This window comes from Cottoperca gobio, chromosome 1 (genome assembly GCF_900634415.1).
Source record: "Cottoperca gobio chromosome 1, fCotGob3.1, whole genome shotgun sequence".
Taxonomy (NCBI): domain Eukaryota; kingdom Metazoa; phylum Chordata; class Actinopteri; order Perciformes; family Bovichtidae; genus Cottoperca; species Cottoperca gobio.
In genome coordinates this window covers 4,221,315-4,239,984 of record NC_041355.1, presented here as the reverse complement: position 1 = coordinate 4,239,984, position 18,670 = coordinate 4,221,315, and the positions used below count along the sequence as shown (strand labels likewise).

Genomic DNA, 18,670 nt, shown 5'->3' with positions numbered 1-18,670 from the left:
CCCCGGCACATTACATCTCCTTGTTTTATAAAAGTTTAATCGTCTTTGTGCACCGTCCCTGTTCAAATACAGAAACATAACGTAACATGTTGCCATGCATTGTTGTCACGCCGCAGTATAACTGCTCATTTCACCAAACCAGAAAATCCCAAGTGATTACCTTGACCATCTGCTTCTAACCAGCAAACCGTAGTAATAATGGTATTTACAAAATGCTAATAATGGTCATTTTGATACAATGGGGGGGGGGGAACCACAATGAAATGGTACGCAAGGTTCTGTTACATAACAACACATGTATATCCAGCTGGATATGTTCACTCTAACTGAGAACATGATTTCCTTTCTTTGTTGCCAAGTGTGGTAGTTTAGCTCGGACTAGTTTTGTCTTGTACATTTTAAATTCCCTGTAATCTCTACTGGCTTTTCTTTTTAAATTTCAAGCCAAGGTTAGCAGAAATCCAGTTTTCTAGCTGGTATATTTCCATATGTAGGGATAACATTTGTTCGACACTGGACTCAGTACTCATTGAACTGAGGAAGGAAATGCTCCAACTGAACCATATCATTTTATTTTTGGGATCCTTTGTCGATGATATACTGTGAATCTTCTATAAATGTTATTTCTGAGAAGATTCCTCACCCAGTAGGATACTTTTTATGATATTCACGTGATTTATTGACTCTTGTTTGAGCCGCTTCTGTTAAGTATGCACGCGCTCTTAACGCATAAGGCTCGTACATCTTAGCCTCTTAGACCAGCATGGTACGGATCGGTTATTTAAAACTACGCTGCATGTTCCGACATTGGAAAATGTGTTTGTAAATTGCGAGAGAGGCTTTCAAAAGAAAATAACTGTTACATGTAAGGCACTTTCCTGATAAATAATTATCTTTTGAATTGTGCCAAAAATTCTTAGCAGCCATTTTAAGCACATTATTTTTGTCACTCTTACAAAGTCGTCTGATTAAGTGTTGTCATAAAAGAGATCCTGGGCCAATTAGATTTTTTTTTTTTAAAAGGGCTCGCAGGCAAAGTACAATCTGCAGATTTGTTTCGTTGCCAGCTCTAACAGACGGAAAGAGATGGGTGTGGGAGGGAGGGGAGACGGAGACGGGGCTTCTTTTCTATCCACAGCTCTCCACGGATCCTTCAATGTTAATTTGGGGTCAGTTAGTGTGCGTGATAAAAGACTGTAGTTTGCACAAAAATAAATAAAGTTTGTGTCACGGTAGACATTCTGTCACAAAGTTAACGTTTTCTTTGCTTGATTTTTTTTTAGCAGAATTTGGACAATGTCCCAGTATTGCGCGGCGGTGGAGTAGAATCAGATCACTAGAATGAGCTGCTGAAGAGTTCTCTTTCCAACACAGACAATAATGTTTAAGCATCGTGTTTGAACGTGTTACATTTGGTCGCAAAATCAAAAGAATCCCTATATATATATCTCTCAAAGACAGAAATCAATTATCTTAAAGCAATTCTAACACAGCCTCCCCTGTCTGTTTTTAAATGTAGAGTTTCATTAGGGGATTGAGGCAGAGCACTGTAACCCCTAAGGTTTGGATAGGGACGACTATCACTGAACGTGCTGCATGTTGATCTCCATTTCCTCGATTATGTGCGCGGCCACTGTCGTTACGTACTGTTTGTTCAAAGTCAGGGTGACTTTCTCTCCTCTGTTGCACACAGAGAGAAGAGGAATGGGGGGTGAAACATGAGCAGAGGAGTAAACACTGAGACAGGTGTCTGGCAAGGGACAATGATTAGATTTATAAACCAAGCGATGTTATTTCCTCTGCTCAGGGACTGCTGTAAGACATTAAGCGCTAACTGAAGCTCCCAGTGTCCCACCGCAGAGACACATGTCCCTCCATGTCCCTCCTTGGATTCCAAATCATCCTCTTCTGTATTCCCTCGCACTTCTCCCCACCTCTCCTCTTCCCTCTCTTCTTGGGCGCGATTATGTATTTTCTCCCTCGTGTCTGACCAAGATGGATTGGCCTTGAAAGCATCCTTTCCGCTTCCATCACCCTCCTTGTTTTTTTCCCCTCCTCAGTCAGGGGTGTGTCATCCTTCCTCCCTGTCTCCCCAGACCACTGGCTGGCACGACATCCAGTATTTTCTCCAGCTGGAGTGGAACTGAGCACATTAGAGATGGGTCTGCTAAGGTGATCAGACTTGCTTGTGTGATGCCTAGGGACCATTTTTCTTCATTTGAGAGCATCTGTCTTGCTGCCAATACTATAGATTTTCTATCAGCTCCTTAATCATGGCTCCATGATTGGGAACGTGATTGGTCGGGCTCTCTGATATGAAAACTCTAGTATCAATTTCGTGTCTGTCAGGGCACATAGCCTGGGTTATTAGACGGCCATTTGAGCAGTTATACGAGATGTTCCTTCCTCATCTCCTCGCCGCAGCAGGCTCGGCTTTATTCTGCTCGCACGCTCATCTGCAAAATATGTCAGAAAAAGAAATCGCCGCAGTACAAGTATCCATGTCCTGATTCCAGCTTTATAACTTCACAACCTGTTCAAGGCTCGAAATAAGCTCATTAGATTTGCAGATTTGGAGGGCCCTACACGGAGATGAACATTTTCAGGCCGTTGGAGGGGTAGTAGCTGGAGGAAAATATCATTTTACAGAACATACTCTTTATTCAACAGATTAAATAAAGAGGCTAACACTCTGTAACTGCATCCTCTCTTCCTGTCTCCCTCTAGGTCATCTGATGGTGTGTGCGCAGCAGGAACAGTGGTGGTGAGTCGTCTGAAGATGGGGGAGATGGAGGAGGTTGACGTGGACCACATCACCACCGACATACCGTCACACAAGGTAAAATATCCGGGTGAAGACACAAAGCAGGAGTCTGCATGCTCCAGATGCCAAGCGCTAATGCGAGGATTAGACTGGCAGTGCTCAAGTCCTCCAATGAGATTAAACAAACTTCAGTAAACCCCAATAGGGATTTAACGGATGTGTGTTGTGTCTGTGTGTAATGTCTGTGTCTGTGAGTACATGTGTGTTGTTTCTCTGTCATATAGATTAAAAAGAGATTTAACCAAGTTAGCATCCTGACATTTACACACTTGACCCTGTTTGTGTGCGATTGTGTCGCCGGTCCTGCAGCCTTCCTTCCTTCATCTCACCAAGTGGCAGATGCTTCTTGAATGTGGCTTTCTTGCCGCCTCCCCCGTCACCACTCTAATCTCGTACAATACATACTGCTTAACCCGGCTCTGAAGCGACTCACATAATCAGGAGAGAGAAAGAGGAAGAAAGAGTATTCTCCTTCAGAGTTTGACAGCAAGCCGAAGATTGTGTCATCCGAATGGGCTGCCACCACACCAGAAATGAAGTTGTATGTACTCTGATTTCACTTAATTTTTCCGTCCACTCCTAATGGAGCCAGATTTGTTGAACATTTGTCAAGTGAGTGTGTGCTGTAGAGCCAGAGTCGGGTATTAAAAAGTAAAGAGGGAGCTTTAATGATGTTTCTGATCTTTAAAGGGGAACATTCAGACTTTCTTTCACCACAGCACAGCACAGCTCTGCCAGGCGGCACGGAGACTTGCAGTCCATGTCTGCTTTTGATTTTCTGCTCTGTGTGTGTGTGTGTGTGTGTGTGTGTGTGTGTTGTGTGTTGTGTGAATGAATCACTGTCTTATATAATTGACCAAGGGCTTCTACATGGCTGACTGGCTTTCGGTTCTGCCCACCCCTGTTGCTGGTGCAGGGAGGTTCCCTGCTAGGCTCCAGAGTGTCACTGACAATCTGCCCATGTTGCCTTGATGAATGTGTTGCCCTGCGTATGTGTGTGTGTATGTGTGTGTGGGTGTTGTCACTGCACTTTCCCCCTTGTGTGTTGTTTCTGTTGTAGAAGATGCGGGGAGGAAAGAAGGGAAGAGAGATGACAAACATTAGGGAGGGCTCACTTGAGACTCGAGACTCACTTGTGGGGAAGTTCTTGTTCAATTTACCTTAGTCGTGTGCATGTCTTGCTGTCTGAATGTACTGTGTTTGTTTGTGTTTTGTGTATTTGTGTGTCTGTGCGGGGGCTGGAGGAACTTGTTTGATCATTCCCTGTCATTTCTTGAGTGGCTGCTACTCATGAATATCCCACTAACCACTCAAAAACAGCCGAAACAAGAAAGAGACTCCAATCACCTTTGATCTGATCTCTTTACATATTTTAAGTCATCGAAGAGCCGTCGAACACATACTGTCTGCCGTCTTCAATTAAAACGGGACTCCTTTCACAGCTGTGGCCCTTGGTTCATTGTTAATACTTTTCATAATCAGATACCTTACTTTGTTTGCTTCCGGAAAAATTCCCAGATTGTCTGTTTTGTTCAACACATTTTGTTTTGGAGTCTGTTTGTGTGAGCATGGCTGTCTTATTTCATTCAGGCTCCGTTTTCTCAGAGCTGGATGGGGATGGATAGTTCCTAGCAGTCATTAAAGTCCTTTTCTGGGGACAGGTTGGGCTGTCTGGCTGTGCTAAACTGTTCATCAGAGAGGGCAGAGCTGATATACAGCAAGCAAAGAAAATGTTAGTTGTCAGTTTTGCTTTGATGAGGAGTCCCAGACTTAATGCATCAACAGGCATCGAAGGCTTTTAGCATCAAAGGCCTCGCAGTTGTAACATGGACGTATTTGACTTTCTTTCTGTGGCAGAGTGTAAAGATAGAAAAATAAAGATTCACACTTAATAGCACCAACAATATGTCATGTACATATAACGGACATCACAATAACATAGTGAAGAATCAGTGTGTTTACCTGCTCTAACATGAGGCGCAATCCTTAGCATGACCGGCTAATTAGCTTACTGTAGTACCAAGCGTCACTTCATTCGCTAACTCCGTTTGTTTGTGGGGTTTGCAGGTTAAGTAAAAACAAAGTACAAACATAATAAGTATTTCTCCAATGTGTGGAAGTCAGATCTGGATGCTGTCAGAGTTTAGGGTCTCTTTTTGTATTTGGAGAAGTTTATACTCTAACCAGCGTAGCCCAAAATAGCGTTACGTTTGCCAAACACATTGGTTAGCCCTCGTCCTAAAACCCTCCTGTAACAATAATAAACAAGTTTGTACGCCAAGTAGCAAAACAGGGGTTGTGTTAGAAACACATCATAGTCTGAGCTTATTTGATCTACACTGAAATACAAGAGTAGCTGAGTTTATGTCCCCAAAAAAATGCAGCTTTAGCCTCAGTGTTTAAACAGTTCTTGGCACCAGCATGTGCCACACTCTGAAGTGGAAGGCCAGCACAAGCCATATCATTAACAAGACCCACAAGAGGCTTTACTGTCTCCACCAGCTTACAAGGTTTGGTGTGACTGGGGAGGCGACGCTGCACTTCTCCAGAGCTAATGTGGACGCGTATGTGCTCGCCTCCTCAGTCACAGTGTGGCAATGCAAAACCACGGCCATTGAGAGGGGACGGCTGGAAAGAGTCTCCTCCAGTTATGCCACACGCATGAAGCAGAAGGTGAACGCTGAGTCCTCTCACCCGTCCAGCTCCCTCGTCAAATCCCTCCCATCCGGAAGCAGATTCCAGGTTTTAGGTGTAGGACATCTCGCTTTAGGAATAGCACATTGTGACACTGAGGCTGTTTGATACTTGAGCTCAGATGCCAGAGCACTTTTAGTTGTAGAGCAAGCATTAGCTAAGCACCTTAAAACATAAGCTAACAGCATAAAGCACTTAAGGACTTTATCATAGTGTGTATAAATGTGATAACCGTTCTCACTATATTTTATTTACTGATATGTGTGTTTTTAAGAGCTGAAGTGACATGGCAATACAAATGAAAATTAAAATATCCTATTGCGTGTATAAGAATCTGGCCAGGAATGAGAAGTTTGCTTTTATCTACCACTGTTTGACATCAAGACCCATTGTTTAAAAAGTTAGTTAGAAATGTTGAATAATAATAAGCTTTATTTGTATAGCAGTTTTCATACAAGAATTGTAGCCCAAAGTGCTTCACAAGCAAAACATAAAAGTTAGTACAAGAATTATACAGAGTATAATAATTATTATATATATATATTATATATAATATATATAATTATATATATATAATTATATATATATAATATATATATATATATATATATAATATATAATTATAATATAAAATATAATTATATATAATAATCTTATATCTATATAATTATAATTTATATATATATATATATCTATATTATAATTATTATATTAAGTTATAAGTATATATAATTAGATATATATAATATACATGATATATAAGTATATTTATAATTATAATATATATAGATATTGCTATATATATATAGATATATATATATATATAATTATATATATATATATATATATATATATATATATATATATATATATATTATAATATCTATATATTATATATATATATATATAATATAATTATATATATATAATTATACAGTACAATAATCACAATGTTGATGTAAATCTGAAATAGCATTAAAAATAGTATTAAATAGCAGAATAAAAATAGTAAAAGTGGAAAAGGCTAATAGTTACTAGATAAAATAGCAGCTTTAATATAAGCATTTAAATTAGTTTAAAGTGGCATAAAGTAGCAGTATTAAAGATTGTATAAAATATCACCATTAAAAGGCTAAAGCAAAGAGATATGTTTTTAGCTTACTTTTGATAATATCGAGAGAGCTTGCCTCCCTAATGTCTGAATAGTACCGAGTGCGAAAATAGAAAGCTTGACAGTCATAGCAACAGTGATGGGTCAGTTATGGTTCATTAATCTATCGGTAAATATTTGAAATTGTCCTTGTTAAAAAATAAAAACCCCAAACTAAAATGGAACATTGCAGTATACGTACAGTATAAATGTTCTTCTTTATCTCTGTTTGGCCTCCCTTGTAGCTTCACTGAAAGAACCACATTAAAGAGAATGGCTCTGTTGCCCAGTAACCCTTATTACATTTACACTTACACAATTTAAACTGTGTAGCACCCCGTCTGTACTAGGTAAGGTGAGGTGAATCCAGATCACAGGAAACTATCACTCTGGTGTTTTTTATTATCTCATTAGTTCTGGTAAGCTGTGGTTATTTTATACGAGCAGCACACTGTACCGACCGTGTCCCTTTTGATGAGTGTGTTGCTTTCTGTACTGTGTACTCTGGAAGGATAATTCGCCGAGTTGATAGACTGCCATGGCAGTGGAGGTAACACATTCTCAACCCGCAACCCAGTCAGTGAAGTCACAGCTGTGTGTGTTTTCCTTCAGCTGTCACCTGCTGCGACATCGCTGATTGCAGTGAAGGCAGAAGTGCAACACGTTTGAAAATGTGAACTAAAAAAGAGAGCAGCTGTTGAAATGAAAAGGCATTATTGTAGTAATCCAATTCATGCATTAAATAAACTACAAACTAAAATAACTACAGGTATTGTAGTTATTTTCTAAGTGTAGTTATAATGTACTAATGTGTGCTTGTTAAGAGTTTCATGTTGGTTATAAATCGGGCAATCACTGGATTTTGTTTTTGTCCAGCCAGCTTGGATCAAACAAGCTGCATGTAACACTGCAGGAGAGGAGGAGGAGGAGGAGGAGCAGGCAGGAGGAGGAGGAGGAGGAGGAGGAGCTGTCTGCAGGCTCAACACTCTTGTTATATTGCTTCTGACTGACAAAGCCAACTTTGGGATTTTCATACTTATACTGCCACAAACCTGTGAAATTAATGATTGGTCACTGGCTGCACTCGGCATATGGGTTTGGTCATGTCCATTCTACCTCCTAAGTAATATTAATGGTCAAAGCCCTCCTCAAAGTATAATATCATATAACATAATACATTTCTGTCCTTGTGTTCTTTTCCTTCCCAGTGTCCCTTGGTTTGTGAGTCTGCGTCCCATGCCTGCATCGACAGAGAAAATAACCCACTAACAGGTCCAGGTAGGATTCACATCTTGAACTGTTATTTCTCTATTCATTGCTAAAATAACATGGCAATCAAAAGAAAAGGAAGAAAAACATGTGCTCTGTGATTTCCCTCCCTTTCTACTTCTTTATTTTGTTTTTTGTGCAAGCATTCACCCTGTAATGGCTCCAAAAGAAAGCTCTGGATGTTATTGTAATGCAGCATTGTGCTCGTTAGCATCGTCCGTTATCCAAAAGTCCCCTTAATGTTGCTATGTATCAACTTGACCTCGAACTGCACTTTTCCATTAACACGATCTCTGGAGTATCCTATTTGATTAAAACATTTATTATTTTCCTCCTTTTATTAAATAGGATTCTTGCCGTTTTTAAGCAGTACGAAAGAGTAGTGGAGAAAACAACCTTTCCAGTTCTTTGTGCACTAACTGAAGACGAGCAATAGACGCCACGCTAGCTGCGTGAGATTAATTGTGTGGCAACACAGAAAGCTATCTCTCTCTCTCTCTCTCTCTCTCTCTCTCTCTGGAAGAGGAGATTCTAGAGAGTAAATTGTTGACAGACTTGAAAAGGTTAGAACTTCACAGACGTTGTTCAGAGGACACTCAGGAAACTAGCATCCCATACATTAATTTGTTCCACACATCCATTTTCTATTTCATCCAGGTTTCCACCACCTCCCTAAGCTCCCCAGCAGCCTCACGCCTGTTGTCATGGTGTCATTGTCGCTTACTGTTTCCGCTCTGATTAGCTAGTGAACTGCAGCCATGTTTGCAGGTGCACATCTGCAGCCCGTCAAAACATTGCATTCCCTGCAGACCTCCGCCAGATTGAGTAATGCAATTTAGTCTTCCACTCTTATTACCTTTTCAAAAATGAGCATGCAGAGAGCAGGCAGAGAGGGGAGCCCACGCACAGCACATCTCAGGAAGTCATTTTCTTAAGAGGTGTTGGGAAGGGAAACAGAGGCACCTGATTGGTGGTCAGATTAGTGCGATGGCAGCGGGGAGTTCAGGGGTTAATCTGCTTCTCTGGCGGAGGTAGAAGTCAGCAACTGTCGCTCTTGTGATTAAGCTTGGGCTTTCACCCCCGTCTCTCCATGTGTCCCTTGTTCCCATTTATTCCTGTCATCCATTTCACTTTCTCTAATCCCCATTCCAACAATGCCTGAATATCCCATGTAATTTAGTTGCAATTATGAATCCTTTCCGGGGTGATTCCAGGGCCAGGCTTAACCTTAATCATCATTAATTTTAACATCAACTTTGAAGCGTAGAAAAATAGTAATAAGCCTCTCTATAGTCTTATTTGGTTAACAGTTATTGTGCTTCAGAGGAGCTCTAAATGTCTGTATGTTCTCTGGGTTTAAAGTGTGTCCACACAGGACTTCTGCCATATTTTGATACAAAATGACAGAATCAACTTTACACACATTATACACCCCTTCCGCTGTCTTCGTGTCACCGTCGCTGCTTCCTGTGCTAAGCCCCGCCCAAGACCATTGTGATTGGTTTAAAGAAATACAAACAAGCCAGAGTGGTTAATCCCATAAACTAGAAAGATAATGTGTGAAACCAGACCTGTGGTCGGTCGGCACAACTCATTAGTTTCTCTCAATACTTTATATATATATATATTTAGATTTAATTCTGTTTGCTTTAGACCTTTCATGGGATTCATTTAAATTACAGAACAATGCAAAACATTGCCAGAAAAGCATCCAATAATGTTCTCTGGTTTGTACATTGCAAATCAACATTTGTCTTGTTGGCCAGTTTAATGTTTTGATTTCAAAGGGTTGTTGAAACGGCTGTTAAAACCAACCGGCGAACACACCTCACGATGACATTGCATCTTATATTAAAATCCTCTCACTACATCAGAACTCTCACTATAGTGCGCCGTCTTGAAGCCATCTGCATTGAAGGGCATCGCTGAACTTAAACACTTGAGGACAAATGACGTCGCACCACCAGGATTAATGACTTGGGCACTTACACAGATGACTTTGAAGAAAAGGGCAATCCGGGGCCACATCAGGGTACGGTGCAGTATGAAGGGTTTTTGGTATGGGGGGAGCGTTCTGCGTGCTGTCAGCAGGAGCAGAAGTGTGGCTCCCACTTTTGAATTCACGCGAAAACATTTTACTGGTGCCATGCATGTCTGACTGCCTAGAGTGAGATTGTCAACGTTTCACCCCGGGTGCTTCAGCGCCGACTTATTGAGTGACTTCCTTTGTGACTGCAGCTCTGGAAACGAAAAGGAGTGGTAAACACTGTTCAAGGCAGACGACTTTCTTGCCCTCTGCTGCTAGCATGCAGATAAGAGCATTAGAGCTGTTTTTCGTTTTCCAGCCTTCGATTGCTGCTATTAGCCACGTTCTGGGAAAAATGAAAAAGATGGGGCTGAATCTGAGTAGGGTTTTAAATGCGGGAGCTGGATGGTGGGGGGTTTTGCAAGCAAAGTTCCAGAGTAAACTCTCTCCGACCGACTGTTGTACAATAAATAAGCAGTTCAAATAGAAATGGAGGAAATAATAAGGCAAAGATTAACAGGACTCAGTAATTCAGTGGGTATTTAGTCTGCTGTGGGGGAAAGAGAGAAGAAGAAGCTCTTGGAATATGAGAAACACCTTATCTGTGGCAGACACATTTATTGATTATAGAATTTAATTTGTGCTTCATACCTCATGTGACTTATAAACAGTTTCTATCTGTAGGTCCTTGAGGATACCGGCTGTCAAAGTTGGTTTGGATCTTCTGGTTTCTCTTTGATGAGAACCGTGATGTATTTTCCCGTGTGTGTCATGATGGTTCAATGGACCTTTTCTCCCTTCCTTTGTCTCCCTCTCTCAGTGTTCAAGAACCCAATATGCAAGGTGTACAGATTTCAAACAGTGGACAGCAAGTGGATGCTCGTGCGGGAACAAATGGAGGAGTGCACGTTGTCCTTTAGCATCCCCAAACAGCTGCTCTCACTGTATATTCAGGAGGAAATGAGAAGGTAAGTCACTCTGAAATCACACATCTCCATCGTGTGGATGTCACCGCCAAGCGCTCTCATTGCATCAGACAGCTAATTTCCTTGTTTGTGCATCAATTAACGAAGCAGCCAATGGAGAACAATCAAAAGTTCAAATGAAACTCCTACCAGGTGTTACCTCATTAGGTGTACAGTAGATGTGTGTGTAGTTCCCGACCCAGTTCCCCGATGTAAATGATAGTTTAAAAGTTCCGCCTGTATTTGCAGAGGGGTAAATTATTCAGATCTGTTTAACACTTCAAAAGAGGCTCCTCTGCTCATGTATGTAGAAAGTACAAACATTGTCACTTTCAAACCCACGCTCACGCACACCTTCTCCTGCCCCTCTCATACATTTAGTATGAAGGCTCCTGAAACATCCTGCCACTGGTGCTGAATCAGCCCAAATCTTTAAGTTGTATATCTTAAACGAGCTATATAGTGGAGTCATGGCGTCCTGAAGCCACACAGCTCTGAATACGTTTCTAATGTTACTAAAATAACTCAATCACAATCAATTTGCCAACCAACTAAATAATGTACCTCCTCTTGCCTGCCTGGTGTGCCACTGTGCACAAAAGGAGAACTTTAGTCCGTCGTTTAGTTCGTTGTGGGGATAAGAAACGCGAAGAGAGGGAGGAGGTGCGTATATAAAACCTTTTAAGATTTCAGTCCTGGTTAATTGGGTGACTGAGTGAGAGTTAATACTGCTGCTCCCTGAACTCTGGGGGGGGGGGGGGGGGCTGCAAACATTCCCTGAGCTTCTATTTTGTCCAAAAATATATACCAGAGAAGCCCAATAGTGTGTCTGTGAAGCAGCACGGCAAGCAAACTCATGCGGTCCAGTTATGAGATGGCCTTTTTTCCTCCATCATGCCATGAGCAATTATGGTCTGACTTCATGCTGCGCACAGTGCAAGTCGTTTTCCACGCAATGGCAGGTCGCAGTACAGCTGCTTACCTTGCTGAGCTCACTGTGGCGTCTCCTCCTTGTTCCATTACTCCACCGGTATTTAAAACCCATGCAACTGTCAAATAAACGTTTTGGATCATAACTTCTGTGACGCATATAAAAACTGCATCAGAACACAACGAGGCTCGAGAGCATAACTGCAATTACAGTCCAGTCCGGTCGCTGCCGTGTGTTTGAGTAAGTACAGGTTAAGACAAGGATAGAGGGAGGTGATGTTTTACCAATCCCTGAGTGTAAACCTGTAATTAGTCCCTTCCCTCCGGCTCCACCAGATCATTCTTCAACTGGCCTGTTGTCCCTGGCAACCCCTTCTCATACGTTACACAAAAAGACACACACATACACACACACACAGCTTCAGATTATGTCAATACATTCCCTTTAATGCAAAGAACAGATGCAATCAAGAGACTTGAAATTAACTTTGTGGTCGTGGGTGTTCTGTAATCACGGCGTGCACCTAAAGGGTCGCGCGGAGTTCAAGACCACGTTCACATACAAAACGACGCACACAAGTGCGACGCACACCCTCCACCACGCACGCAGAAACAACCGCACACAGCTAATGCTCACCAATCGACGAGCCGAGCTTCGTTATCAGTTTACTTGTCTTAACCCATCCGTTCACATCCCCAGACCACATGTTCCCACTTCATCCCTAACACTTGTTTCTGTTGGAACAAAGGATGATCTGCTCTGCACACTGATCATTTCAATCACAACTACGTTTACAATTATAGAATATTTATTAAACGTCTTATCTGTGTAATGCAGCTCATGAGCACACAGCGGGCTCCCATCCATGACGAGCATATGCAATGTTTGTTTATTAACAGGCATGTGTGCCCGTATCTCCAGCTCGGTCGCTTTACCATCTCTCCTATAATCCTCTTTAAATGTTGTCTTTCTCCACGGTGCCTCTCCATTTAGCCGATTCTGTCAGCCAGCGTCACACCGGCGTTTTTAATGATTCAGTTAGTGCTGCAAAGTTGTGAGTGCAGCGGCAGATGGTGGGTGGCTCAGTTTGCTTCACCACTCTGTGATAATCTTGGATGTTTCTTCCTTCTGTTTGTTCGGCTTTGATGTCTACAGTCGTGTTTTAATCTAACTCTGCGAACACAGAGGTGAAAGACTTTTCCTCTTTCCTCCGGTGAAGATGCTGCGACTCCGTGTGTGTGTGTGTGTGTGTGTGTGTGTGTGTGTGTGTGTGTGTTTAAAAGTGATTAGTGCACGTGTAGCAAAGTGTCAGTGTGTGGGTGTCGATTAAAGCCCCGTTCATTAAGAGCTGTCTGGTTTTGTCATTAGTGGGAAACATCATGCCCCCCCCCCCCTTCTTTTGCTGTTAAGAGAAACGTCCTGTGATTGTACATCATCTTAAGATCACACAGGTGACATCTTTGACATCCGGCTTCACTGTTTCCTATTGTTCTGTACATTTGGGATCAGTATTAACGACTTGTCGGGTGGACTTGTTTCTTCACATCTAGCTGCAGTATTGTAAACAAAGGTTTTGCTTTTCAGTCCTCTCACGCAGATTTTACAGCCCCCCACACACACAAAGCCCTTTGTGATTAAATTTAAGAGGCACTATAACACACCATGAAATAAATGTGCCCGCATGACAGGTCTTTGCTCTCTGGGAAATGTATTCTGTTGTCCCAGTCACCTGCTCTTCCCTCGCTCCCTTTTTCCTCTCGTAGGATGCGGATTTCTGTCCCATCAGTTGTTTCTATTTGCATCTACTTATTTATTATATCATAGTCTTAAGTGGAATAAGCAGAATGCAAATGTTTGTTGAATGTGATTATTTGGAAAGTAGAATTAGCGACATAATAAGTGCTTTTTAGCCTTGAGAATATGAATCAAAACTGTACAGCTCCCCCGCTGTCAGACACTTATATAGATTATATAGACTTATATATGATATCAACAAACCCTGAACAAAATATCATCAACAAAAGGAAAAGGGATTAATTCTCAGTGTAAATGCAGTATCAAAAGTAGTATAAAGTAGGTTTACACTTACTGGTGTTTGGTGCATAGAATAAACAATAAATATATTAATATGAAATCCAAAAAACAGGCAAATAAAATATAGAATAAAGAAATTATGATTAAAACATGAAAATGATATAAGAAATATGTACAATAATATAATAATATGTTGCACAATTTGAGTGTATAGTACAGTATCCGTGCATTTAAAAGGTTAGATCCTTATCTTACATATAGAGCAAGACAGAGAAGTCTCAGATATGTTCTTACATATAAAGTAATCTGTTAGCTGCTCAAACGTCTGCTGTTGGATCTCACACCAGAAGACCTGATTGACGTTGTGACCTTTTTTTTTTTCATGCATATAGTTCTTCAGCCGACACACTGTTATCTCACCTTCCCTCAATCACACGTTTACTCTTTCCAGACAATAGCCCTCTGATTGAGGTGATAGCGTATCGCTCTCTGCCCACCACCCCACTGCCTTATCACCCTCATTTAACAAGCAGATATGTTTCTCTGTTATTTTATCCATTATCTATTATTTAGACCGGGATCATCCACCCTGACCCCGCACTCCAGTCTTCCCCAACATAAACAACAGATCTCTCTGGAGACAATAGTCCACTTTGACACTGATGCACGAATAGCAGTGGCTGAGAGGTGTAGTTAGAGGGTAAAGATAATTGTGAATGCAATCTCAATGTAATGTTATGTATTGAAACACTTTCTACACAAAGCACAACATGAGAGAACATTGACCCTCGAATGGTTAAAATGGTCCATTTACGGCATTAGTGGTCCCTTCAATCCAAGTGTGTCTGCGTGAAACAATACGTTCCTCTCTAGCTGGGAAATCTGCCTCGATGCTGGCGTCCATTAGCACGGCTCAATGGACGAGCAGTTTTGTTTTTAAGAACTGATGCTAGATTTGTATTTTGTTGAGTTTTGAGCCACTCTCATTTACAAAGATGCTAATCTCCTTTTTGTACCTGTGCTGCTGCCCACGGTGCTGTAAGTTTCTTTAGCTCGTGGTAGTCTGGAAGCCTCCTGTCTATCTTTCTACACCATAAGCATAACTTACTTCCAGCCACCTGCAGAGCGTGTTGGCAGAGTCGCCCGGCATGTGGTGCCTCGCCGCCTAGAGCTTGTTTCCAACTGCGGGTTTGTTTAGAACTAGGCAGGTGAGGAATGAGGAAAAACGTCGGTAGATTGTTTTACAGCGGGCTCAATTGTTTTCAGCCGAGGCTAGAATGTCATTTGCAAATGTTTGCTGTTTGTATATGAAGAGTGGCTGATGTGTGTATTTTAAGAGTCCGTTCATCCAAATTTTAAACAAAACCACATCGTATATCATAAGATGATATCGGCCAATGTATCAGTCTATCACTCGTGCTAGTGTTTAAAGAAGTGATAATTGAAACGCAACATGTCTTTCCATGGCTACATGCAATGTTTTCTTTTGTGATTTGGCTGAAACCCACCCCTTTAAACACATTGTGGGTTTGATCAAACACTTGATACATGTGACCTTGACGCTCCTTCTCTCTCTCTGGCACTTTTTCTATTGTGCTCTGCTGTGTATTGAAATACTTCAAAGTAATCTAAAAATAACTCTCTTACCTGGAGGAGAGCAGGAAATAGTCTGGCGAGGCCATCAGCGCCTAATGCTTTGTTGTAGCTGAACTACAACAAAGACAAACCACTACATTATGCATTCACGCAATTATTCCTGGTCTTAACAATAAGGCGAGCCAACGAGCATGAAGCCTTTCATTTTAAGACACACAGTATACAAAATGCATGAGGTATAATCACTGGAAATCGGCCTCGTTATCATGAAAGCAATGCACGTGACCGTGTATTTGTTATCCCGAATACAATGCTGAACCTCTATAATATCACAGCAATTTACTTTTCTATGGATGCTTGAGGGCTGGTTTCTGAATGATATCTGTCCATCTGATGTCGCTAGACGCAAATAATGAGCCAATAAAGAAGGCTGCACTTCTTAGGAGGAAATCAGTCTCCCACACACACACACACACACATGCACACACACACACGTGCACAGCCGCTGTTATTTCCTAAAGAAGGAGCACACAGATGATTTTTGGCCTCCGGCTGCAGGCACATCTAGATGACAGACAGGAGACTGATCACTCCAGTGATACCAGTAAAGTCTGGATGGGTATATTTTACACATAATGGTAAAAGAAAGGGGGAGGGGGGGGGGGGGGGGGATTTGATGTAGCAGAGTGGATAAGTGAGCACCAGCTTCTTGCCTGAGGTTCAGAAATATGTTTATCTGGCTCAGCACAGGGGGCTTCAGGGACGTCAATCTGTGCGTCGGGGCCACTATGTGCTCGCCTGTGTCTGTATTTTACCAGGATTGTTAATCGTTCATAGTCTGACTAGAAAACTTCAATAAAGGAGTGTGGGAAGCGTGCATATGAGCCAACACTAGATGTAGCGTTACAATAATACTCTTTCTCCCTTAAAGTCGATTGTTTTAAGTCTAATGTCTAATGTTTTGAACACAAGTGCAACAAAAAGCCAAGTTTTGTGGCTGTCATGGATGAATTGTTTAATTAAAACCAAAGAGGTCCTAATAGATCTGTGTTTCTCTGTAGGGTGAAGGACCTGAGGGAGCTCGGGGAGCTTTCTCCTCACTGGGACAACTTAAGAAAAGAGGTGATGACCCGATACGGAGGAATCATCTGCTCCTACCAGGAGACTTTGGCGGAACTGGACAAGATTACTGGTATGAAACATTTTTTATCAAGTCAATTTTATTTATACAGTCCTAATTGTGCCTCCTCAGGGCGCTGAACGATCTGTACAGCAGACAACACTCTGTTCCATTTTGACACTCAACATTGTGCATACAGTTGTACTGAGAAAGAGTCGAGCAGTTTGCAGATGGCACACTGCATACCGTATCCACCAACTGCTTTTCTTTGCAGTGAAATTGAAATGTCTTTGTTTTGTTGTGGTGAAAGCAGTCTCTTGCTGTAAATATAAAGACATCATGGGAGTAATTAAAGCAGCGAGGTCTGTAATGTCTGTAATCTGGCACCACCTGTTATAACACAATCATAACCCCTGACCTGTGAGGTTAAGTCCAAAAGAGACGACAAGTGTGAGTTGAAAGATGGATTCTGGGTGATACGCAGCAACGGATAGCTCAGTGCGAGGTTGTTTCTTTTATCTATTGGCTGTCAAAGCGTTTCCATAGCAACAGAGGTTTCATCGGGGGGGGGGGGGGGGGGGGTGTGCCCTTCTATGTTTTGTTGAAGTAAACGTTTGCAGTGCACATAACAAGAAAGAAACAGATGCAAATATGAGTCTTGCATCTCGATTCTAAATATTCTGTGTTCTACTTGGTATGCAAATATTTCTTCCCATTTTTTTTTTCTCCAAATGTTTTACATAATAAAATTAATCCACGCAGTTAGTTCTAATGTGAGCACAGGAAGTAATTAGGCTGTTTCTCTTCTGCTTCGCTGAACAAGGAAACGTTGGACATGTGAGGTGTTTGAAATGTATTTAGAAAAATGCATCAGCTGTGTTTTGGTTAAATTCCTCAAAGTGAGGATGGAAACTCACACTACATATGAACAAACATCCTCTACTGTACAAACAGAGGTGGGTGTACACACACAAGCTCTCAAAGACCCATTTCATTGGACAAAGCAACAGATTTCCGTATATTTTCTCTCTCCGTCCGCAACTAAACTTAGATTATTACAAATTAAAAAAGCTCATAGACTGTTCAATCACTCTGGATTTGTTTCTTTCCCTCTTCATTATCTCTTCCTATGCATATTTTAGTTTCCTATGGGCATAGGAACATTATGGCTACTGATTAATTTAACTCTGATTTACTATCATCTCCATAATGAGATATTTGTCTCTGCTGCTTTAGCTTTGCCCAGCTGATAAGAGATGACGGTCTGTGAGCCTCTGCACCGCCTGAGCTCTGAGGGAGGGGGTTGAGGGCAAGGGGAATGGATAATGTGGCATTGGTCATTATAGTTAGTGACAAGTCCCTTGTGTGGCGCAGATGCTGCACTACACGAAGGAACTGCCCAACTCACCACTCTTAATGCAGCCTTGCATTAACTTAGCAGGATGACATTGCTAAAGAAGTTGGGTGGGCGCGCTGCTGCAGATTCATTATTAATGAGCAATTTCATTTTTTAAAGGCGGAGAGTAGAGAGTGTGTGGGCGGTTTGAGGGAGAAGACCAGTGGGTGAGCACAGACGAGGGAGAGGAACGACAAGAACGTTACACAAACTAACCAAATAATCACAGAATGTTTACAGAAATCAATACTTTTAGGGGCTGTATCAATGTGATGTTACTTTCACAACGTCCGATATGAGGACTAAATGCAGTCAGGAAGTCTTTCAAACTTTTAAACACAAACATTTTTCATCATATCTTTGGCAATGCCTCTGTTTTTAAATGATGTAATGCTTTCAGGTTGTGTACAAACGTCCCATTGTCGTGAAAGCCTTGAGGGAATTTCAAAATTCAAGGATGAACTGATAAGATGTTGGGGGTCAAAGGTCACTGTGACGTCGCAAAGTGAGGCGAGAATTGAGGGTTGCTGTCCTGAAAACGGATTGTTTATGCAGTTGTATTAATTAGAAACGGACTAGAGTGATTTTCTGTACGCTGTTCATCGGTCAGATTGTGGTTGTTCTTATGTTTCTGTATAAACACGAAGCTAGAGAAAATGCAGACA

General features: G+C 41.5%; 1 protein-coding gene across 2 annotated transcripts in view; it reads left to right on the top strand.

Annotated features, from left to right (window-relative positions):
- The first annotated feature begins 2,697 nt into the window (after positions 1-2,697).
- The window catches only part of inpp4b (inositol polyphosphate-4-phosphatase type II B), a 56,970-nt gene continuing 40,997 nt past the window's right edge, over positions 2,698-18,670 (top strand). The window contains exons 1-4 of one of the 2 annotated variants that reach the window (XM_029432234.1): positions 2,698-2,839; positions 7,877-7,946; positions 10,784-10,931; positions 16,551-16,681. In XM_029432234.1, the coding sequence (XP_029288094.1) occupies positions 2,780-2,839; positions 7,877-7,946; positions 10,784-10,931; positions 16,551-16,681 (409 nt within the window). In that variant the 5' untranslated portion in view covers positions 2,698-2,779. The remainder of the gene's footprint in view (positions 2,840-7,876; positions 7,947-10,783; positions 10,932-16,550; positions 16,682-18,670) is intronic. The other variant, XM_029432312.1, reaches the window with a different exon arrangement.